Raw genomic sequence first — 24,118 nt, 5'->3', positions numbered from 1 at the left:
AAAGCAGGCTCTGCTCGGACGGGCAGCGGACACGCACAGCGGGCGTGCCAAAGCCGTGCCTACGGCAAGCCCGTCTGCACCCGTCCGCGCCTGGACGCTGCCGGCTGCCAGGAAATTCTGCCCACTGTAACGGGTATAATGACGGTGTTAAAGTATTCTCAAGAAAGGTTGTTGTACTTAAAGGACAACCCTTTAAGTAGGTGCTGTAAGAGAGAACCTTTAGGGGGAATACTAGAAGAGAGATGTGGACACTTTGAGTGGGCGGCCACACAATCTGGGCAAATAGCTGATTCACTCTACCCCCAGAGCCAAGGGAAGCCAGGTAACAAATTCATCAAAGTCTTAAATCCTGTGAAAAAAAACCCAGACCAGGAGCACTTCAAGGCCCTTTATCTTAACGCGAGATCCATCCCTAAGCATTTTGTGTATTTATGGGATTTACTAGAGGATCTGAAGCCAGATATGTGAAAGAGACCCGTTAGTGGTAGATTCCTTACCTTAGAATATCCCCAGGCGTCAGACTGGATCCGGAAAGTTTTTTCGTCAGCAGTACCCCTGCACGTCGGTAGGTGGCGTTCTGCAGCTCCGCGTCCATCGCTGGCATCGTAAGCGCCGAGATGACGTCACGGAGACTACTTAGGCCCCACCCATGCGCGCTGATGTCAGCTCTTTCTCTTTCCAGGCCAGTAAGCGCAGATCCGGTTAGAGCACGTACCTTAGTCACTTTTTTACTACCTTTTTGAGACTTCGTCTCCTGTAAGTATACTCTGGTGCACGTAGGGCTGCCTGGTTGTAAGTCTTGTGGGGCCTGCCGTCGCAATATGTCAGTGGCGGACCCCACAGCGTCTGTCTCTACTGCCTGGAGTGCGACCACGACTCTCGGTCCTGTATGGACTGCCTGGCCATTGCCCCGAAGGCCTTAAAGGACCGGCGCTGGAAGCAGCTTGAGGTCCAGTACACGTCCCAGCGCCGTTGTCGCTCTACGACGTCCCCCCGTCGGTCCCCGCATGCGGACGAGGGGGTCAGGGGTTCTGCCCCTGCGCCTCCTTCGGAGCCCGGAAGTCCCGCGGCCTAACGACCTTATCCAGGTCCGTCGGCTACTCCCACACAGGTTCAAGAGTTTCTTGCTACCATGGACTGCCTGTTTAGGCCTCGGGCTCCCGCTGGCGCACCCTTGGGCCCCGTGGTATGTGTCAGGATACTGTCAAGCCTTTGGCGCTGCCGCTGGCTCATGCCCCGGTGCCGCAGGATCCTGCACCGCTGGCTCCGGCCACGGCACACAAGGTCTCACGCTGCCGGCTCCGGCCCCAGCGCCACCCTCTGCTCCGGCGCCGCAGTGGATACCATTTGTTCCGCCTCTGCCCCAGTTCCAGGACAATGTTGTCCCTACCTGGGATCCGCATTGGGACACGGCGTCATTTCGGCCCATTCGGCGCCGTTTGTTCCTTCCCCTGTCCATGCCCTGCCGCCGCGGTCTGTACTACATTCGGCGGAGATAGAGGATGACTGGGAGGGGTCCAAGGACCTCTTGCTCGTCAGTGTGATTCTGAACAGTACTGGGCGTACGACTTAGAGGAAGCCGGCGGCCTTAATGTCTCCTCTGACCCAGGGTTTGCCTCTCCCCCACCTACCATGGAGGAGGGCGCTTCTTACACGGTGGTGCTCCCTCGGGCAGCTGAGGTCCTCAACCTTGATCTCTGTACGGTGGCCCTAAAAACTAATCTCCTCACTGAGGTGCTCCAGGCGGCGTCTACTTCGTCAGAGCCCCTGCCGCCCCTTAATGAAGCCCTCACTGACGTCTTACTGGGCAGTTGGTCGCGGCCAGCCACAGGGGCCCCTGTGGATAAGAACGTCGCCAGGCGTCATCGCCCGGTGCCGGGTGACCCTGCCTTTATGACACTCATCCTACGCCCGAGAGCCTGGTCATCCAAGCTTCGATGTCCCAGACTGCCTTTTCCACGGCTCCGCCGGATAAGGACTCTAAGAAGCTGGAGCAGTTCGGCAAGCAGTTTTCTCTTCGGCCAGCTTAGGGCTGCAATCGGTGAACACTGCATGCCTCTTGGGCCGCTTTTCCCTCGCGGTGTAGGATACAGTTGCACAGTTGTTGCCTCAGTGTCCTGAAGAGATCCAAGCTGTGCTGTCCCAAGCTGTTGCCGAGGGTAAAGGTGCGGCTAAGTTCATCATTCGGTGTGGTTTGGACACCGCAAACTCACTAGCTAGGGCAATTTCTATGACTGTGGCAGTTCGTCGCCACGCGTGGTTGAGATCTACCGGGTACTCGCCAGATGTCCAAAACTCACTTATGGACAAGCCCTTTGATGGCACTCGCCTGTTTGGCGATAAAGTCGACAGAGCGCAGGAGCGTTTTAAGGACTCTCGGGCTACAGCCAAGTCCTTGGGTCTCTCCGCCACGCGCCCGGCCATGTCTACCTTTCATTCCTTTCGTGGCCACGGAAGAGGCGAACTGCCTGCTCATTCAGTCAGAAGCCTGCGCAGAACCAAACTCGGCGCGGCCATGGAGGCCGCTGTGGCGGCACAGGGGGCCAGCGTGCGGGTCAATCCACCTCCGCCCCCTCAGCAATCGCCTCAAAGCCTTCCTAGTCCGAACTTTGGGATGCACCCCACGCCAGTGGGCGGCAAGGTTTGACATCACCTTCCCCACTGGCGTTCTGTCACTTCTGACAAGTGGGTGCTGTAACTCGTCTGGAGTGGTTACTCCCTCCCCTTCGAGTCTACCCCCCTAGCCATGCCACCTCAGTTCCACTGCATGTCGGGGGATCACTTTGCGCTTCTCCAACAAGAAGTTATGGCCCTCTTGTCCAGAAGTAGGATGTGGTTGTTATTCCCGCTACTTTCTGGTCCCCAAGAATGACAAAGGGGGCTTGCGCCTCATCTTGGACCTCAGGAACGTCAATCGCTTCCTCCGGAAGGAGAAGTTCAAGATGTTGGCTCAGGTCTTGGCTTCCCTCGACCCTGGAGACTGGATGGTAACGTTGTACTTGCAGAACGCATATTTTCACATCGCCGTCCTGCCGGCCCACCGGCGTTACCTGCGGTTCACGGTAGGCCAGGGGCATTTTCAGTTTGCCGTGCTCCCCTTCGGCCTTACCAGCGCCCCTCGAGTGTTCACGAAAGTGATAGCGGTGGTGGCAGCTCACCTGCACAGCTCAGGGGTGTCAGTCTTCCCCTACCTCGACAACTGGTTGTTGAAGGCCGGCTCGCCCCAAGCTGTTGTCACCCACCTTCAGACTACGGCCGACCTCCTGCATTTGCTGGGGTTATCCATCAAAGTGCCGAAGTCGCACCTGAGTCCTGCTCAGAAGCTCCCCTTCATCAGAGCGGTTCTGGATTCGACGCGCTTTCGGGTCTATCCTCTCGAGCAATGAGTCCAGGATATTCTGGCTATGATTCCGATCTGTCAGCCTCTATCCCGGGTTTCAGTCGGGATGATCCTCCGGCTCCTGTGCCTGATGGCCTCCTGTATTCTGCTAGTGCAACATGCCAGATGGCACATGCGGGCTCTGCAGTGGGACTTGAAGTTCCAGTGGGCGTAGCATCAGGGCAACCTATCCAATCACGTCCAGATCTCAGAAGGCACTGCACGACAATTGCAGTGGTGGCTCACGAATCGCGATTGGGTCAATGGCAGATCCCTCTCCCTTCCCCAACCGGAGCACACAGTGGTGACTGATGCGTCCCTCCTGGGATGGGGAGGCCACTTGGCAGAGGCGGAGATCAGAGGCCTCTGGTCTCTGGCGGAATCCCGTCTCCATATCAACCTTTTGGAGCTTTGGGTGATCTGACTTGCACTGAAGGCATTCCTTCCCTCTGTCCCGGGGAGTGTTGTGCAGGTGTTCACGGACAACACCACCGCCATAGGGTGGACCCTATGTCGGGAGGCTCTGCGCCTCTGGACATGGCTAGAACATCAAGGCATCACCTTGGTGGTTCAACACCTGGCAGGTTCTCTGAACGCCAGGGCAGACAAACTCAGCCACTGGTGCTTGATGGATCACGAATGGCGTCTGAGCTCGGAAGTGGCCCAAGGCCTCTTTCTGCAGAGGGGAGAGCCTTGGTTAGATCTATTCGCCACGAAGAGAACGCGCAATTTCATCAGTTCTGTGCGTTGGAATTTCCAAGGCGGCACTTGCTCGGCGACGCTTTTCGTTGCGAGTGGAGTTGCAGTCTGTTGTACGCCTTTCCGCCTATACCACTTCTGCCCAGAGTGCTGAAGAAGATTTGGCGCGACCGAACCCAAGTTATCCTTGTGGCTCGGATTGGGCACGAAGATACTAGTATCCCGAGCTACTCAACATGGCGATCGATCCCCCGATCCGACTGCCTCTTCAGGAGATCTTCTGTCTCAGCAGCAGGGGACGGTTCTCCACCCGAACCTGTCCAGCCTCCACCTTCATGCGTGGAGATCGAGCGGCGACAGTTGACAGCCTTCGACCTTCCTCCCGAAGTTTGTGATGTCATTCTGGCAGCCAGGCGTCCCTCCACTAAAACGGTATACGCCTGCAGATGGAACAAGTTTGTGGCATGGTGCACAGCGAAGGCTGTGGATACCCTTTCTGCCCCTCTTTCCGAGATTCTTCTGTTCCTTCCTTCTTTGGTCCAGCAGGGCTCTGCTCTGGGCACTATCAAAGGTTATCTTCGGTCATCTACGCCTTTGTACGGTTTCCAGATCAGCCTTCTCTTTTTAAGTCTCCGGTTGTTAACCATTTCCCTAAAGGCATTACGCATTCGTTTCCTCCCGTGCCGTTTATAATGCCTCAATGGGACTTAAACCTTGTCTTGACGTATCTGATGTCCGCTTCTTTTGAGCCCCTTCATAACTGTCCATTGCGTCTTCTTACTCTCAAGACAGCTTTCCTGATAGCTATCACCTCTGCCAGAAGAGTGAGTGAGCTCCAGGCTCTTTCTTCCACACCTCCTTTCCTTTCTGTTCATCCAGACAAGGTGGTTTTAAGGACCCGTCCTTCTTTCCTGCCAAAGGTTGTCATGCCCTTCCACATTGGGTAGACCATCATTCTTTCCGCCTCCGCATCCTTCAAAAGAGGAAGAGAGGCTCCACTGTCTGGACCCGAAACGTGCGCTCTCCCATCCTCCCCGTTCTGCAAACTGATTTCTAGGGTTAAGGTCATCCCTTACAGGGCCCTAGTTTCATGGAACCAGTGTTCAGTTTCTTTCATGGCTCTGCGTTCCTGGCGCGGAAAGTAGTGTACCGAGCTGGTCAGCGCGCATGGGTGGCGCCTAAGTAGTCTCCGTGATGTCATGTTGGTTCTTACGACTCCAGCGACGGACACGGAGCCGCACAGCGCCACCTACCGACGCGCAGGGGTACTGCTGACGAAAAAACTTTCCGGATCCAGTCTGATGCCTGGGGATATTCTAAGGTAAGGAATCTATCACTAACTAATGTCTCTTACAGATATATTGTTACACAAGTATTAACTTGTGCATATGTCTTATATCAGAGACCTGGCTGCAGAGTCACACTACACCAGTGCTAGCCCTTGCGTTCCCTGGGGAATACACCATCACACGACTAGACAGGACAAACAAGAGGGGGCAGACGTGATTATAGCCTCACGGGCCCCCCATCACATCAAAGTACTGGATACAGTGCTGATCGACGGTATGGAACTGATGGTGTTTTGGTTACACTCACGGGGAGGTGCGAGTGGGACTGGGTCGGTAGTGTATCACCCTCCAGGAGAAAATAATAAACCTTTCTGCACTTCATTACTGGAGTACCTCGCACCAAATATTCCACAATCTGAACTCTTTTTTTCTGGTTGGTGACTTTAATCATCACTTTAACGACCCCGCAAACACAGACACGAAGTGCCTGGTATCGGCCATGGAGTCATTAGGGCTCTCACAAATGATCCATGAACCTACTCCCATAGCAGGACACATCCTGGACAATATTTTTGCTAACTTTAGTCTATCAGTAGATACCCCTTGGCCACTGACCTGGACTGATCAGTTTTCACTCAAGTTCACCTCTAAAGTAATAGGCAGAGGCAGCAAGCCCCAATGCAGAGTGATTCCTCTGAGAGCATGGAGGAAAGTCACCCTGGGGTCGTTTAGTCAAGCTTTTAGACCCCCTCCTTTGATAAAGAAGAGGCAAGTGACAAGGCCTTAGATAAATGGAAGGCCTCAATTGAAGACACTCTAAACATTATTGCGCCTTTTAGAGCAATACGGACGCAGGATAGGGTCAACTCAGCCCCCAGGTACTCAGAGATTCTTAAAAAGGAAAAGGCCCAGTGTAGAGGCAGAGAAAGAAAATGGAGGAAAACCAAAGTGCCAGAGGATAAACAGGCCTTTTCAGCATCACATAGAATCTACTTAAAAACTGTAACACAGCAAGAAGAGACCATGTAGGCGCACGAATACCTGAGGCAAAGAACTCCTCCAAGGAGCTTTTCAAAATACACAAACACTATGTGATGATTTAGCAAATCATTTCAAGGACAAAATCGATAAGATATACCGTTCCCTGGTGGTAGGAAAAGTGTCTAACGGGATACCTCCGTCTGGAGAGACCCCTCACTACCCAGACTAGACTCCTTCACACCAATTACTACGCCCGTCTTTTCGTTTCACCAGCAGCAGCAGCCGGGACAGCCGGGTCAGCAAGGGGGCTAGGACTCAGTGCCCCAGAGTGCTCTGCGAGCCTTTGATCGTGTTGACAGCGGCGCCAGGAGGCGCCGCCTATAAAACACCAAGCGGGCTCCCGCAGCGCGGGACGCCCGTCTTTTTGTTTCAACAGCAGCAGCAGCCGGGACAGCCAGGTCCGCACGGGGGCTAGGACTCAGTGCCCCAGAGTGCCCTGCGAGCCTTTGATATAAAACATCAAGCGGGCTCCCGCAGTGAGGGACGCGCGCGGGCGAAACCCGGGCCTAGGGCGGGCCCGTCCTTGCCCGTCACAGCCCGGAATAGGCTGGGCTGGGCCACCCCCCCCTTCATCCATCACTGGACTACTTGCACCGGCTCAAGGAACCTAAGGTACTGTGACTTATCACCCTATCCCACCTAGGCGCTCCCTGTGATCCATATAGTTATGGACATTCCATACAAATCATCACTTACTTTTCACTCTTGGTGGACTCTGTACTTAGGAGAATTGTTGAACTTTCCCTTGCTTCCTTGCGAACTATAGGGAATCCAATTTCGTTTGCAGAATGGGCAAACAAAAGACAATGGAGGGGGTGGGGTCAAACAGTGGCTCACAACCGGGGGCAGGGTGTGGGAAGAAAGCTAAAAAATCAAATAAACGGGCTAAAAATAATTGTGTAATGGATAGGATCGATACCCTTGTACTCGTGCGAAGATATCATAAGAACCGAGATATCTGTACCGATTAGTAACGCCCAATCACCACCTTGTACTCACACCACTCAAGCCAAGTCCACCATCCCTTCGATGTTTACTAGACAGCCCATGGGTAAAGTAACCAAGCATACTAACGAAATATTGCACGCACCCAAGCAGGTACAAACAATGGAACCTCAGATTATAGATCTAATTCCCCCTCAGGCAAAAAACCCACCCATAGCTAATCTACCTGAAACTTTAATACATTGCACAAACAGGTTTGCAGTCTTGGCTGAAATTTCCGACATACCGGGAATTGATGCTGCTGTAATATTGTCTGGATCTGGAAGTGCAAGCAATAAGGATGCAGACCGCTCATCCCAGGGTCTGCAATAGCTTGTTGTCTTGCTTAGACAAGACATAGGGGCCTTGAGAGCAAAGATTGACAAACTGTTTGTTGCGATTAAAATTCTGACTCAGAGCGTAATAACTCATAATCAGGCTTCAAGCACTCTGGCAGAAGAGCGCATACGCTCGCAGCGACCTCCCCCTTCCAAACAGGATCAAAGTACTCAAACATGTGGACGCCTATTCGCTTCCTTAGCATCAAAGAGGGATGTAGCACCTCCCCCTTTACACAATAGACAGTACAGGTCTTCAGCCTTGCATCCCCAGAACCAAGTTTTTCAGCAAATTCCTATACCTTGCATGGTAACTAATAACACACAAGCATTAATAACAACCTCTGAAATAGTGACAGGAAATCACCGTCAGCTAACTCCTTATTCAGAATAAAGTTTACATGGCGAATGTTCCAAAACTGGGTATTCTATCAGGCTACGAAAGTGAGGAGTCATTGATAAATGAGTCACTACATTGGATTCGTCATGTTAGGGGGTGTCGTTCACTTATTAGGGAGGATATTGTTAGGGCAAGGAGGTACACGGCACACACAATCACTAGATTATATTGTGTTGACTCTAGCTAGCACGTTCCTGGCAGAGAATCTTGTTTCACTCGAGTTCCGTACCTGCTCCCCTGACTCATCATTAATACAGCTTAGGCGGCATCCGTTATCTTCATCTTTAGGAAGAGTTAATGTCCGACATCCGGTATGGCTGCCAAGTGGAACCTTATCTTTGGAAGCCAATAATTGACCACCAATTTAGACCCAGTTATCGCAGCAACCGCAGACACCTCTGCCACCCATGTATACAGCTCTCCCAAGCGCCCCAGATTTACAACAGGTACCTACCACAGCCGCAACTTATGGTACGTCTACTAATTGCCAGTTAAAAATGTTGTCATGGAATATCGCTGGCCTTGGTAATAAGCTGCCCTTACCCCATTGGAATGACTTGGTAGGGGGTTATGTTATTTGCGCCTTCCAAGAAACTTTGAGTACGGTCCCCTTGTACAAATCGGGCTATAGCTGTTTTGGTACCTGCTAGCACCAAAGGGAGGGGTCGTCCTTCAGGAGGCCTGATTATATGGGTTAGTATTGCCCTCAATTATACCACGCTCAAATGCCATCCTTTGAGCCCCGATGTTATGAAACTCACCATTAAGTGTGTAGGAGGGGGGATGGTACTGGATCTCTTTAATGTTTACATAAGGGGGGGTAAGAAGGGGTAATACATCCCCTGCTCTTATGGTACTTGAACATGGCCTATCAGATTGCTTGCCCAATTCCAGACATTTAGTAGTTGGTGATTTTAATACTACTTTCGAGCCACTTAGTGCAGGGGATATAGTTGGGATAGAGGATGAAGATGATGGTTGGGGTGTACCACCTTTGTCCATACCCCCTGTAAAGCAATGGACTCAGGTGGCTATCCAACTGTATGCTCTTACTCTGGAATACGGTCTAAGAGCAGCAAATGGTAGGACTTGATCTGACGCCCTAGGGGCATTTACTTATAATAGGGCAACTAGTCCATCCAGAATTGATTATATATTCGTGGATGTGAGGCTTTGGGGCAGTGTTCTAGATATGTTGGTGGGTAACACAACCAATAGTGATCATAATCCTCTTTGTCACTGAGATCCCCCTGGTTACCAATTTGCCATACATTACCTAATCACATCTATTCTGTAACTAAGGGGGTGATACCCTCAAACTCTAGTAGAGCACTGAAATGGCCAAAGGTTGCCCTTGATGAAGTAAAAATGGGAGCCATTAAGCGAGTTCTTTGTGAAAGCATAAATGAACTAAGAGAAGGAACAGTAGAAGGGCCGATTAATGCTCTTAGTGTACACACTCCCAGTATTGAACAAATTTGTAGTTACTTCCAAGCCCCGAATAGGCCCGCTAAACCTGCTGCCCAAATAGGAAAAGGCAGAAAATGGTTCACAAAGGACTGTAGACTCAAACGCACGGCCCTGATACGTGCGATTAGAGATAAGAAGAGCCCAGCCATCAAAGTAGCAAGGCAGGATTACAGAAAGGTGCAGCATCAAGCAAAGCTAGACTGGGATGAAAGTCGATGGGTTGACCTAAAAAATGTGAGTTTAGCAAGAGACACTAATCGCTTTTGGTCATTGGTTAGATGGGCAAACATGAGGTGGTCAGAACAAATCCCTAATCACATCACATCCCAGGCCTGGTTTGATCATTTCTGTAATTTGTACCCCAAGCCTATCAGCTTAGATTTGGAGGTTTATTCTGTTCAATCTTCATTAATCCTAATTGAGGGCTACTGTGAACTATTTACATTAATAGAAGTAGAGTCAGCCATAAGCAAGATACTACCCGCAAAAGCCCCTGGACCTGATGGCCTACCAGGGGACTTATTCTTGTCTGACCGGGATAATTGGGCTGTGTATATTCTCTTCCTCATCAATTCCATCGTTGGAGGAGGCCCGATCCCATAATCATGGAAGGGAGCTGAGGTAGTCCCAATTTACAAAAGGGGGGCCAGAGAAGACCCCTCTAATTATAGTCCAATTAGACTCATAGATGCAATGCAGAAGCTAGTTGGCAGGGTCATATTACAGAGAATTCAACTATAGGCAGAGGAAGAAGATATTCTCTCACAATTTCAAGTGGGTTTTCGGACCAAGATAGGAACGGTTCACCAGGTCTTTAGGCTTCTTATGATTTATTGGAAAGTGGTGACACTTGGTGGGGGCAGTCTTTACGTTGCCTTTATCGATCTGAAGACTGCCTTCGACCTGGTCCCTCGAGACAAGTTATGGCTTGTATTGAAAGGCATGGGCATCCCTACATTATTTCTTAACTTATTAATAAGGCTACACAAGGGTAACTATGCTCAGATTAGGTGGGAGTCACAGGGACAGCTTACTGGCAGGATTCCAGTAAACAGGGGAGTTTGCCAGGGTTGTGTGATGGCACCCACCCTATTCTCATTATATGTGAACGGGGTGGTTAAATTCCTGCAAGAAACACCGGCACATGCCCCGTCCCTGGCAGGCAACAAGGTGCCAACTCTCCTGTTTGCTGACGACACGCTCTTGATTTTGAAGACACCAGCAGGCCTCCAGAAGCTTCTGAACAGGTTCCAGCTTTTTTGTAGTACTTGGGGTTTAGTCATAAATACGTCTAAAACAAAGTTTATGACCTTCAACCCCCATAAATCCTTTAAGAGCAATATATATCATCTTAGAGGGAGTCTTACTTGAGAGACTTAAGTCCTTTGATTATCTTGGGATACGCCTCTCTGATAAAGTCCAGGTAGGCTCACAGAGGAGTTCTTTTATCACAAACCATCTAGACTAGAGCATTTGAACGTTACCTAGACGTGATTCAGATCCCTAGAGACAGGACTCTCTACATCCAATTTAGATTTGGCACAATCCCAGTTGCCAAATTTACTAGGAAGTGGCGTCTGTCATCTGACCACTGCAGAATGTCCGTCTTGCGGGAATCCTAATGAGAATATTACACATCTCATGTTCGCCTGCCCTGCTTACGCCAGCACTAGGTCTAGTTGGCTTGCGCCCATTTGCAAACAGCTAGGCACCACTAGCCATTGTGATGCCCTTTGCATATTGAGAACAGACTCAAAATCTTTATATGTCTGTGCAGTTGCATAGTTTCTGGGTAGAGCCTGGCCAATCGGACATAGGGCCATACACAGGGCTTCAAAAAATTGGATATAATAGTCATAAGTATGTGCATTGTATGATTGAAGTTATCTATGCTGCTCCTTGATTAAGACAATTAACTTTTTATATCTTCAACTGTCCTTTCTGTCTTAAATTGTTATTCTTAATCATGCTGATTAATTATAATATTTGTCATAAGCTTTATTTTTTATTGACTTAGTGAGAATCTTGTTGTAGGTTTTTATCTATTCGATTATGTTTTAATGAGCTATACATTTTATTGAATATGACAGAATTGTGTTTTATGTTTTTATTTAATTATGCATTTCTATCCCGCACTGAAACTGTAGTTGCTTTTATGATATTTATATTGAAATAAAGCTTGATTGACTTGACGTAGCAAGTGGAAACTTTGCTGGCACAAACTGAATCCGGCGCACCCACCGACCCGGTGATGCCATTCATAACGGTTGAACTAGCCCTCATCTTAGCTCCCTCACTAACTGAGGTCTGCAACATTTCCTTGGCCACAGCCAACTTCCCAAGGAACTGGAAAAAGGCACATATAAAACTTCTGCTTAAAAAGGCGCTGGCAGACCCGACAGAGTTGCAAAACTACAGAACAATCTCCCTCCTTCTGAGCAGCTCGAAGGTCATGGATACACTGGCAAATAAGCAGTTCTAGATGGGATATCTAGAACAGCATAGTCTACTCAACCCCTCAGCGCTGGTGGAGGTTACTGATACCATTAGGATGTCACTGGACAGAGGGACCCCCACTATGCTGGTGCTTTTGGATCTATCGGCAGCCTTCGACACCATCTCCCGCTGTGTCATGTTGGACAGGCTGCGGGAGATTGGTGTCAGAGGTCGAGCCTGGTCATGGCTGCAGAGCTTCTTGAGTAACAGAACTCAGTGTGTCCAATTAGACACATTTGTTTCTCAGACCAAGGTAGTAGACAACAGGGTCCGGCAGGGCTCACTTTTAAGTCCCACCTTATTCAACATCTATGTGGCTCCGCTGGCCTCCATCATTAGATCCTGTGGCTTTGAGACAATCTCGTATGCGGATGACACGCAGATGATAGTCCCCATCAAGACGGATCCAGCTGAGACAGAAGCCAAGTTTAAGGCCTGCATGTTGCAAATTGCCACCTGGATGAGCGAGAATTTTTTGCAGTTAAACTGCAATAAAAAGGAGATCCTCCTATTCGGTAAGGCCACGGAGATATGTTCCTCAAACAGGTGGCCATCAGAACTGGGGGAGGCACCTAACCCAACGATACAGGCACGAACCTGGGTATACTGATCAACAATAAGATCTCGCTGGAGGAGCACGTGAAATCAGTATCTGGAACCTGCTTTGGTATCATGCGGATGTTGAGGAAAATCTTCCCAAGGATCCCTGTGAAGGACAGAAAGACCTTAGTACAGGCTTTACTAGTCAGTAGACTAGATTATGGCAATGCGCTTTTAGTAGGAATCAGGGAGGAGCTTGCAGCAAGACTACAAGTAGTGCAAAATACAGCGGCACAATTGGTCCTTAATAAACCAAGGCGTCTCCCCCTCTATTGCAACAGCTGCATTGGCTGCCTGTGAGGAAGAGAGCATTGTTCAAATTACTGGTGATGGTGTTCAGAGCGCGGCAGGGGATTGGCCCACTATATCTAAGGAGGAAAATAAAAGCCTATACACCTGCGTGCTCACTAAGATCTAGCAACCGGAATCTGCTTCTCCCATGTAAAATCAGGAAAACCAATACGGAAGACGCGCATTCTCACATCTAGCCCCTCTCCACTGGAATCGGTTGCCGGATGAGCTGTACGCCTTCCCCAGTCTGGAACAATTTAAGAAGCTATTAAAAACCTGGCTCCTTTATAAGCTGTAATTCCTGTCCAAGCCGCTCGCACTGTGCCGCCAAAAGTGCTGAGAGATCCCTGTGGGGATGATTCGTTGCGCGATACAAGTCTTAAAAATAAATAAATATGCTAGTTGTGCACTTGTGTAGAAAGAATTGTGCTGCAATACATGCATTTCTATTGCTCTATCATCCCTAAGTGAAATGTAAGTTTAAAAGACTTGAACTTCTGCAGTCTTGAGTGCGGGAACAGTCAAGGCTCTAGATATTTTGACTTTTAGGAAGAACATCTGCCCATTTTGCGTCGTCATCTCATCTCTTATTCCCTCCTGCACAGTACTCCCATTTCCACCAATGTTACTGCGCCGTCCTTTGGATTCTTTCAGAACCACAGGATCTTATGCCAGCTCCCTGACACAAATTCTCTTCTACATCTAGTAGTGACTTCATAATGTCTTTGTTTTTTAATGTTATTATGCAAAGATACCAAAGATCACAGTGTCACTGGGAGTGGGGTGAAGCCTACTAATACTCTAATTGTCAAGGGTTTCTGTATAGGTTCCAGACGGCATGATCATTTTCCTTAATAGCCACTTACCATATGAATCTGAAACCTGGATTTTTTAAATATAAACCATATGTTATGGGGGCACCCGTTGCAGCTCTCTTATTTCACTTAGAATGATGTGCTCCTTATACTGAGGAGCTTCTAGACACCCTAGGGAAGATAATGTCCGGCTTAAATCATGAATGAAATGATACTCACCACTGAGCGTAGATAATGGGTAATACAAGGTTTTAGATGGCACCTAATTTCTAAGGCCATTACTTTGGAACCATTTCGGAGTACTGAGTAGAGTCTGAAGAACCTCTTCCCATTTGTGAATTGCTGTGGCAGCTTCAGTAGGAATATGCAGTTGTCCAGTGGACTGCTGCTTGCTCTCAGAGAGATTTGTCAAACTTTTTAAAACATCTCTGGTTCCTTTTAAGACGTTTTCCATTATGGACAGCAATGACATGGATGGTGGTTGCTGTCCCTCGCAGGCCACCGTCCCAGTGGTTGTAGACTGTGACAGGGGTCACAAATTGTAAACTGTTTAATTAATATTAATTAAGCAGATCGCTCTTCGACCCTATGTGATTCAGCTTTTTTGTGAATTGACTTATTTCTACATAGTTAGTTTTCAAAATTAGATTACATTCAGTAAAAGTTAGTGCACAGTTTGTGGCCACTTTTTACAAATGTAATCTACGTTCTACAGTCCATTAATTCCCTACCTCTACTTAGGAAACAGCTAGAAAATTACTTCAAATGTATTTTCTACTTTAAAAAAAATAAAAATCTGAAATAATGGTAAATTTAGATTTTGATAACTAAAGCAGAAAAGTAAGCTTCTAAAAATTTGATTTAGCCTGCCCAAGCAAGAAATGGCTTGCCACTTATCACACCTCCAGAGCTGTAATACACATACCCGGATGGGAGCCAATATGTGGTCAAGTGGATGGTCTTTGTTTTCCCTTTTTAGTGACACTAAAAGCATAAGGAGTCCTGATCCTAAAGGTTCCAGCCTACCACTGAAGACTGGGCCATGCAGGAGACCTGGCTAGAGAGATGCATAGTAGTTAAACGGCTGCCCAGAGAAGACCAGGAGGAACTTGCCCAAAACTTTGAAAAAGTTGGACTTGGTAATTTTTCGACCTCAGGAGGACTAGCACAACGTGCTGAAGTGTTCCAAAGGGGATTGCACCCAAAACATGCAAGAAAATCTGGTTCATGTCACTTGGAGTATTTTGCTACACTTAAAACGGCTTCAGTGGGAGCTTGTGGTGAATCTGATTTGTGTAGTCCTGCCCAGCTACAGCTTGCAGGCTTGCCATGCTATAGTGTATTTTGATTTCCATAGAAGTGACTAAGTCCAAAGGTAAAACATGGGACTAGGGCGAGGCTGCAAGTGTGCCCTATACAGCTTAGAAATCTAGGTTCGTCCTTCTTGGAGATTGTGGCCCAAAAAAAACAGCTTCAGAAGATTTTGACTTCCTTTAAAAGAAGGAATAATTCAGAAGGTTAAAACGTTGACTGGGGTGACCTACTTGGTACATATAAACTCCGCTCCATCGTTTGAAATTGCACCTGAGTCCCAGTCAGCTGCAAATAGGGATTTTTGATGTTTTGATGCTTTGCTTTTTCTTGGCGCTTTTTGTCCTAAAATTTTAAGAAATCATATCTCTGGTATGCCTTAAATTAATATGATGATATTGATGTTTTGATGCTTTTTAAATGTTTCCTTGCTTTTCTACAATGATTTGAGAATGTTATTGTTGTGTGTCTCTGGGAATTGCCTGCTGTTTGGGTTATACCTATCAGGCTATGAGCAGAGATTCTCTCAGAACTGTGTTTTGAGCTAACCACAGAGTGTTTATTGACTTGATCAGGGTACCCACCTCCCAAATTAATAACCCCAGTTCTGACTCATGTAGTTGTTCGCCTACCTTTAATTCTCACCATTTATTTTATTATGACCTAGTATGACATAGTTCATTGTTTTCACTGCAGTCACTAAAAACCTAGTGGAGACACAAAGTTTAGAGTGCTCTTAAAAAACAATCTTTGTGTTACACGCTGTAGGTGCTTGATGGAGTTGAAAGTCAGTATTCAGGAATGCAGATTGGACAGTTGCAAGATGAAGAAGAAGAGACCTCAAATATTCCCCAAGACGAGCCTACAGATTCTTTCAAAAGTGCACCAGTGGGTATGTCACCAGGTTATTTGAATTAAATCTTCTATTTTTTTCTTTCATTATCACACTTCTGGAACAGATCAGTAAACCGCATTCATATACATTGCTTGTATTTTTCCACAACCTGTAGTTTTCAGTTGTATGATGTACTAATGTAATGTTAAATGTGTTTTAGCATTATTCACTATAATCATCAATGCAAAATGTGAGTTCCAGACAATAACTGGTTGCTGATATGAGAGCTCTGTAGTATAATGTTGGGGTACTGCAGGTTGCTGTGCCCAGTAGACCATGCTTTGTAGGTAACTACGGTACTCCATCTTTAATCTTTCCCTCCTATACTGAGACAGACCGCAAACGTGTCAGTTGGCATGGTTGATTTAGATATTTGACAGATTAGTAGGTGTTGAACTAAGTTTACATTCTCATTTTATAGACTGATGGAAATGCACTGTATTTTGATGAGTTTTCTTCACTAATGACCCAGGCTAACTTTTAATGAGACATGGAAGTAGATTATGTAACTTTGTGCCAGGAATCCAATAATAAGTCAAGAAAACAAGCTGCATCAACCCATTGGTGTACAACAAAGATGATGCTCTCAAAAGGCAATAGAAGAATGCCGAATTCAAGAGAGATGCTACTTGCGAGCATTCTGAAATTGTGGCAAACAGTGAAACTGCTTTAAAAATTGAGGGGAAGGGCCTATTTTTTGTGTTTCTCTCCTCTACAATATGCAACGAATAAGTCTGCAAGGCAATGGCTGAGGTGTGCTGGAATTGGAGGAGGGCCTCTACAGTCCTGCCAAGTAACACGCATCAGGTGTGACGCTCACACATTTCAGTGCGGTATTCCGCATCACCGCACTGAAATGCATTGTCACGCATTTTGCCACCTGCCAGCGCGGCCACCAGTCAGCACCTGTGCACCGGGCTGTGCTGCTCCCGAGAGACGTGCTGCGTTGCTGGGCTGAGCTCCTAAATAGTTAAATCTATCTGCTCTCAGCTCTTGAGTGGCTGAGGGCTACAATGTATCAAATCTGCAGCCTGTGTCGCCTGGCAGCAATGCAGCAATTATTCTGGCTGAGGCGGCGCAGCTTTAATTGATACACTCGGACTCACTACATGCTGCCAATTACGAGGGGAGGGCTGCCCTCTCAACAGTCAATGCTATTGCTGTCAGTCACACTGAGGCACACCATGGGGGCCGGGATTAGTATCCGGATGTGCCCAGCAGTGCCGTTATGTCCAGAGTAAGAGGAAGTGAGGCAGAAGCGGCGGGAGATTCAATCTGAGACCGTCTAGACTCAAGTCTGCTCTCAATGATGGCCGCAAAATTACTACTGCGGCTCAGGCTGGCCAGCGACGGCAGGGGCTGGGACGAGTGAATAAGCAACCTGGGTTGAGTAGAAGAAGACTGCTGCAGCTGCAGAGTGCATCAATTCTTGCAGCAGCAGTGCAGTCACGACTAGGGGAGAGTCTCTGAACTCTACAAGTAAGTGTTTTAATACTTATTACTAACCACATGAGTCCTGATCTGCAAAAAATAATTTCACACCAAAATAGCATCTATCTGCAGGGGTGCTCTGTCTGATCATCCTTCCGGAGTCAGTGAGCCTAAGTCCTTGTTTTAGTTTATCGTGCACTCTCACGTGATTTCGCTTGCGCTGACCAGGGTTGCCACGATGTTTCAATCACGGCGCCACGCGGCAAAGTTTCTGACCTCACAGTCATGCTGAGAAATCTCCCACTTAGCGCTCAGTCAATCAGCTGCTCAGTGAGGCTACCTTGCCCATGCAGCATGGTGCTTGCTATCTGCCTGCAGCTATTCCTCGTGTGAGTCCACGAATACATACTATATTGACTACGCAATTATACACCTCTTCTTTTTCTTTGCCACCTTGGTTAGTTTTTGCCTGCCATATACATCTGATAGAGACTACTAGCCGCAGATTCCTTCACATAGGATTATCCCCAGGCGTGAGACTGGATTCGGAGACCTTTTTGCCACAGCATCCATTCGTGCCGGGGACGGGGCGACATCATGCGACTCCAACCAGGCGTCGTCCGCGTATGTGACATCAGCAAGGTCACATAAGCCCCACCCCGGCGCAACCACGTCAGTTTTTAGGTTGAGTAATTTTAATTACTTGAAACCTATTACATCTGAACCAAAGTCTCTTGAACCAGCCGGATTTCCTACAATGCATGTTAACTTTTCAACCGTGACGCTTCTCCATATATATATATATATATATAGTGTATCCAAACACATTTGCATTCTGAGGTGGTTTAAAATATATATATTTAGTTTTATAGCATTTTTAAACGCTATCGGCCGCCGAGAGCCACTCGGGCAGTAGTGGAGTCTCAGAAACGTCATCAACAATTGCCCTCTTACTCCAGGTGTATGATTTGTGGATGTATTGTATACAGACAATCTTTTTTCGGAAGGATTTAAAAATATTCTAGCTGGGACACTAAATTTAAACTAGACTTCTAGGTGATGCGTTTGTTTTACTATTATTTTGTGCAAGAGGTGAACGTTTTTTCAGGGTGCCAGCGCTACATCTTTGGCCTGACCTTTGTTTCCTCTACTATTCGCTGCTGACATGATTTCAAACCTAACCATACTATGCTGTTAGCTCCCTATGCCTCTCACTCCAGCATGTATATTGTTAATGTATCCTCCTCTGACCAGACACTCCACCCTCGAACTCCACCCTCGAACTCCACCCTCCAACTCCACCCTCCAACTCCACCCTCCACCACGTCACTCGGGAACACCACCACATCACTCGGGAACACCACCACATCACTCGGGAACACCACCACATCACTCGGGAACACCACCACATCACTCGGGAACACCACCACATCACTCGGGAACACCACCACATCACTCGGGGACACCACCACATCACTCGGGGACACCACCACATCACTCGGGGACACCACACATCACTCGGGAACACCACCACATCACTCGGGAGCACCACCACATCACTCTAATACACCACCACATCATCAATCAGCACCACAACAGCACTGTCCTTGCTTGCTACCAACAAGCATTACCACCACATCACTCTGGTAACACCACCACATCACTCAGGAACACCACCACATCACTGGGGGACACCACCACATCACTGGGGGACACCACCACATCACTGGGGGACACCACCACATCACTGGGGGACACCACCACATCACTCTGGGAACACCACCACATCACTCTGGGAACACCACCACATCACTCTGGGAACACCACCACATCACTCTGGGAACACCACCACATCACTCTGGGAACACCACCACATCACTCTGGGAACACCACCACATCACTCTGGGAACACCACCACATCACTCTGGGAACACCACCACATCACTCTGGGAACACCACCACATCCCTCTGGAACACCACCACATCCCTCTGGAACACCACCACATCCCTCTGGGACACCACCACATCACTTTGGGACACCACCACATCACTCTGGGACACCACCATATCACTCTGGGACACCACCATATCACTCTAATACACCACCACATCATCAATCAGCACCACAACAGCACTGTCCTTGCTTGCTACCAACAAGCATTACCACCACATCACTCTGGGAACACCACCACATCACTCTGGGACACCACCACATCACTCTGGGACACCACCACATCACTCTGGGACACCACCACATCACTCTGGGACACTACCACATCACTCTGGGACACCACCACATCACTCTAATACACCACCACATCATCAATCAGCACCACAACAGCACTGTCCTTGCTTGCTACCAACAAGCATTGCCATAGCCAATAGGACTCGCATTAGGAAAGTGTAAGCTATTGGCCTTGTGAATCACGATGCTATTAATTTATATATTTTCAAAGCCAACACATATTAAAAAAATGTGTCATTTACAATACCAATAGCTCACACTTTCCTAATGCGAGACCTATTGCATTGCAAATGCTTGTTTCCTTTTCTGCGTGCAAAGCGGATCCTGTCTTGCGCTGGCCTGTTTTGGGCCCTTTCCTCTTGGTGGAACAGTGTGCGAATGCCATCTGGCTTCAAAACTTGCACGTCGTGTGGGCGTCTTATGTCGGCGACGGACCCTCACCTCATTTGTATGTGGTGTTTGGGGGAGGATCACGGCACCACTGATGACTTGTGAGGCGTGTCAACAGTTGAAGCCGAAGTCACGGCGGGAGCGCCGCATGAAACTTCTATCGGCGCGTCTCTCCAGGTCGACCTCGATCAACTTCGGCAGACCGCTTCAGATACGGCCGTGGTCGTCGTCCTCGTCCTTCTCCGATGTCACGAGAGCGTCGCTCCCGGTGGGTAAGTGTTGCAGTTTTTCCCCGGGGGCTGGTGTTCGGCCTTCCGGGGGCGTGGGCTCTCCGCAGGTGATGTGGCCCACGTGTCGCCCTCCTATCCACCGTTTCCCGGTGAGGGGGCATCGAGAGTCCAGATGGAGACATACGCGGTGGCCTTGCGGGCCTCGCTGGCATCTCCTCCTCCTCCTCCTCCTCCTTCCCTTCCTGGGGCGTCGGCGGATCCCTAGCCTCGCGTGGGGCCCTCCGCGGCTCCTCCGGTGGCTCCGGCCCCAGTGCCGACTGGTTCGGATCCAGGCTTGGAGGATGCGGTGCTGTTAGGGTGCCTCTGGGGTCCCTCCTTCAGGCCACAGCGCCTCTGCCTTGCCGCAAACTCCCGCGGGAGTCCCTGTGGTGTCACAGGAGGTTGCCGGGGCTCGTGTCGCATCCCCGAGCCCAGCTCGGCCTTCTGGGCAGGCAAAGGCCTCATCCAAGGCTGAGCTGACGCCGCCAAGGCGCCTGTGTGTGCTTCGGGCAGCGCCACATGGGTCGGTGACCTCTCCTAGTCCCGCTCTGGTACGAGGTGGGGTGGGGACTCCTCTTCCCCCTCCGGGCCCTTCTCGTTCCTCCCCACGGGCGGCTGCCTTGTCGGATGGCAAGTGGGAGGTTGATTCGTCCCACACGCCACCGCATTGGTCGCCGGACCGCCTCTGCAACATTCTGGGCCGAGGCTGTCGGAGGACTTCGGGTCACTCCCCCGGTCCCTCTCGTCCCTCCATGCAGGCGGCTGCCTGGATGGAGGTCGAGTCAACGCCATTTCGGCGCTGCCCATTGGCCACTCCGGCCCAAATCCGGTCCCCGGTGCGGTGTGACCTGGAGGAGCCCTATCCGGTATCTCCTTCGGAGCCGGATGGTGCTGGGGTCCTACCTCAGGGTGCCGACTCAACGGCTCCACACAGAGGTTGTGCATCGAATTCGCCTTTGGACACTCCCTCTTCTCCGGAGGCTGGCTGCATTTTGGTGTCCTCTTCCCCGGAGGCTGGCCGCCGTGTGGTGTCTTTTTCGCCGGCGGCATCGATGGGTGGCTCCCCATTTTTTCTGAGGCCTATGTGCTCGTTGGAGGAGCGGCAGGTCCTCCATTCTTCAGTGCCTTCTGGCTTCCAGGTCTAGCCTTTCCCCGTCCCGCTTGGCTTCTGGGACGGCCGCTTTAGTCTGCAGTCGTCATCCATGGAGGATCTGCTTTCTTCTCCGCTGGGCCCTACAGAGGTCGGTGCGGTCTTCGCTCACGCAAGGTCCACGGCTGTGGGCATTCTGCGCATGGGGGACCCGATTGCTCATTTCCTGGTGGACCATCTCTTGGAGGTTCTCAACCAGGGCTCTAGTGGGAGGGAGATCTTGCTCCCCTTTGAAGGTTTGTTCCTTTCTTCCCTGATGAGAGCTTGGAGGCGTCCCGCCTCGGGGGATCCAGTGCCTCAACACCTTCTGCATCGACACCTTCTGGCACCCCGGACCCGCGTGCCTCTCCCTCCACCCCTCTGCCGCCAGTCCACTTTTGCTGACCACCTTCCCCTCCCTGCCGCCACTGTTGACTCTGCCGTCCCGGGAGGCTTGATTCTTGGGGGCGCAACATGTTCGCCTCAACCAGTGCTGCTCTGCGGAACCTTAACACCTTGTGTGTATTGGCAAGGGCCTCCTCTTGTTTGTGGGACTCGGCTGAGTCTCTGGGATCTGCGACTTCCCAGGAGACTGTTCAGGTGGACTTACGGCATCATGCTTTGGATGGCCGGAAGCTAGCGGCGTTTATTCTCCGCTGCGCTCTGGACATCTCGGAGGTGCTGGTCCGGTCCATGGCTTCATCAGTCACCCTCCGTCGCCATGCTTGGCTTCGGGACGGCGTGTTCCCTAAGAATATTCGGGAACCGCTCATTGATCTTCCGTTTGATGGCAGCCTGTTGTTACATGCCCCGGCTGATTCTGCCATACAGAGGTTCCTGGCAGGGCTCCGTCCTCCCCCACCTCCTACTCCTCCTCCTCCTCTGCCTTATTCTCCTCCTCCTCCCCCTCCTCAGTGACTGCTGAGTTGAGCTGGGTTTGGGCATTTTGGATGCCCTTGCTATAGATGGTATTTCCTGGTCATTGAGTCCTCCTTTTTGGGACTTTGGCAGTGTTGGCTGCTGGACGGCCCTTGTTGCCTGTGTGTGTGTGTGTGTTTTTATTGGAGTAGTTACACAACCTTGGCCATGAGAGTAGGCCTTCTGTTTTTTCTTTGAGCTGATTCCAAGCCTTCCGAGGGGTTGTTTTTGCCCCCGTGACGCTTTTGCTTTTTCCTCTTCTGCGGAAGTTCTTCCAAAGAGGGTTCCCATGTTTTGGGACTTACCTACCCTATGTGGGGTAGTGGTAGCTGTTATATAGCTCTGCTCTGCTGGGGAGTGCTGGTTGCCTACGGGTGCCTGTTCTCCATGGCGTCTCTGTATGTTGCTATTGCTTCTTGAGGTTGTGTGCGCGGCCCTTGTTGTAGTAGGTCTGGCCATTTAATCTCCTCCCTGCTCTTGTGCTGAGAGCTGGGATGCTTCAGAGTCCTTCATGCTTCTGGTGACTTGTGGTTATAGCTGCTGTTCTGGCTGGCCTGTTGCTTTTCCTCTGGGTGGGCTCGCCTCTTCCTTGGTTGTCTTGGGCCCTCTGGGCTTATTCTTCTTCTGCCTGTCCTGGCGTTGGGTGGAAGCTTGGTTCCCCTGGGGGTGGAGTGGGGTTCTTACTCCTCTCCGGCTTTGCCCTTGGTTCCTCTGTTGTGAGTGTATGAGCCTACACTCTAACGTCTTCCTCCTACATCCCTTCTGGGGCTGCTGGCGTTTGACTTGGGGGCTCCTCTTGCCTGGTAGGGACGAGGTTGCCTCCCTGTTCTACAGGGCTGGTCCCCTGTGGGCTTTCTGTCCTGTCCAGACTGGTGGGGTCCTTCGCTGACCCTCCTTCCCCGTGGGTATTGCTATGGTATCTATTCTACCTGAGGAATTATCGGCCAGTAGTCTCTATCAGATGTACGAGTTACTTACCTTCGGTAACGATGTATCTGGTAGAGCCGATTCTTGCCGCAGATTCCTTAACGGCCTGCCCTTCCTCCCTGTTCTGCGAGGACCCCTGGGCTGGTCCTTGGTCCTCGCCTCCCGGTGGGGGGCCATGTCCTCTGTGGGTACCTTCTTTGGCTCTTGACTGTGGCTCTGTCTGGTGGCTGTTCCTCCCTCCTCTTTGGTTCTGGAAAAGTGGGATTCTGGTGCTCATGTGCCTCGCTCATTGGGTGGCTTCGGTTCGGGAAGGTTGCCTCCCATCTCTCCCTTCCTCCCTTCCTCCCTTCCTCTTGCTACTAGGGGCCTGGCCCCTCTACCACCTCTGAGATGGGGCCCTCTGGTCCTGCCTTACCCTTGTTTATTGGGAGGAGGTGAGGGGGGGGCTGCCCTCTCGGCTAGGGTGGCTGGAGGTTGTTTCGTTCCAGTCTGTTGGGACTGTCTTCCTTGTTTCGGGGCGTGGTTGTTCGCCTGCTGCATGTGACATGACCTTTATGCAGGTTCCCTATCTCCGGGGGAGAGGTGGGGGGTTGCTGTCTATGTATTGGCAGGGTGGCTATTTAGGACTCTGCTCTTCTCTGTCCTTGGACACTGCAGTGATGCATTGTTTCTATGGGGTTTTTTGTTTGTATACTCTTTCGCACACTGTTCCCACAGTTTATTATTTGGTGGCTCCGCGTTGTGGTGCGGAAAAGTTCTCAGAAGAAAACTGACGAGGGGGCACTGGGGTGGGGCTTATGT

General features: G+C 50.0%; 1 protein-coding gene across 2 annotated transcripts in view; it reads left to right on the top strand.

The window, feature by feature from the left end:
* The window catches only part of HTT (huntingtin), a 1,924,961-nt gene that overhangs the window by 374,527 nt on the left and 1,526,316 nt on the right, over positions 1-24,118 (top strand). For both annotated transcript variants that reach the window (XM_078678546.1, XM_078678545.1), the window contains one exon: positions 15,882-16,005. In XM_078678546.1, coding sequence (XP_078534672.1) covers positions 15,882-16,005 — 124 coding nt within the window. The remainder of the gene's footprint in view (positions 1-15,881; positions 16,006-24,118) is intronic.

This window comes from Lissotriton helveticus, chromosome 2_2 (genome assembly GCF_964261635.1).
Source record: "Lissotriton helveticus chromosome 2_2, aLisHel1.1, whole genome shotgun sequence".
NCBI classification, from domain to species: domain Eukaryota; kingdom Metazoa; phylum Chordata; class Amphibia; order Caudata; family Salamandridae; genus Lissotriton; species Lissotriton helveticus.
This window is presented reverse-complemented; position numbering and strand designations above follow the sequence as displayed.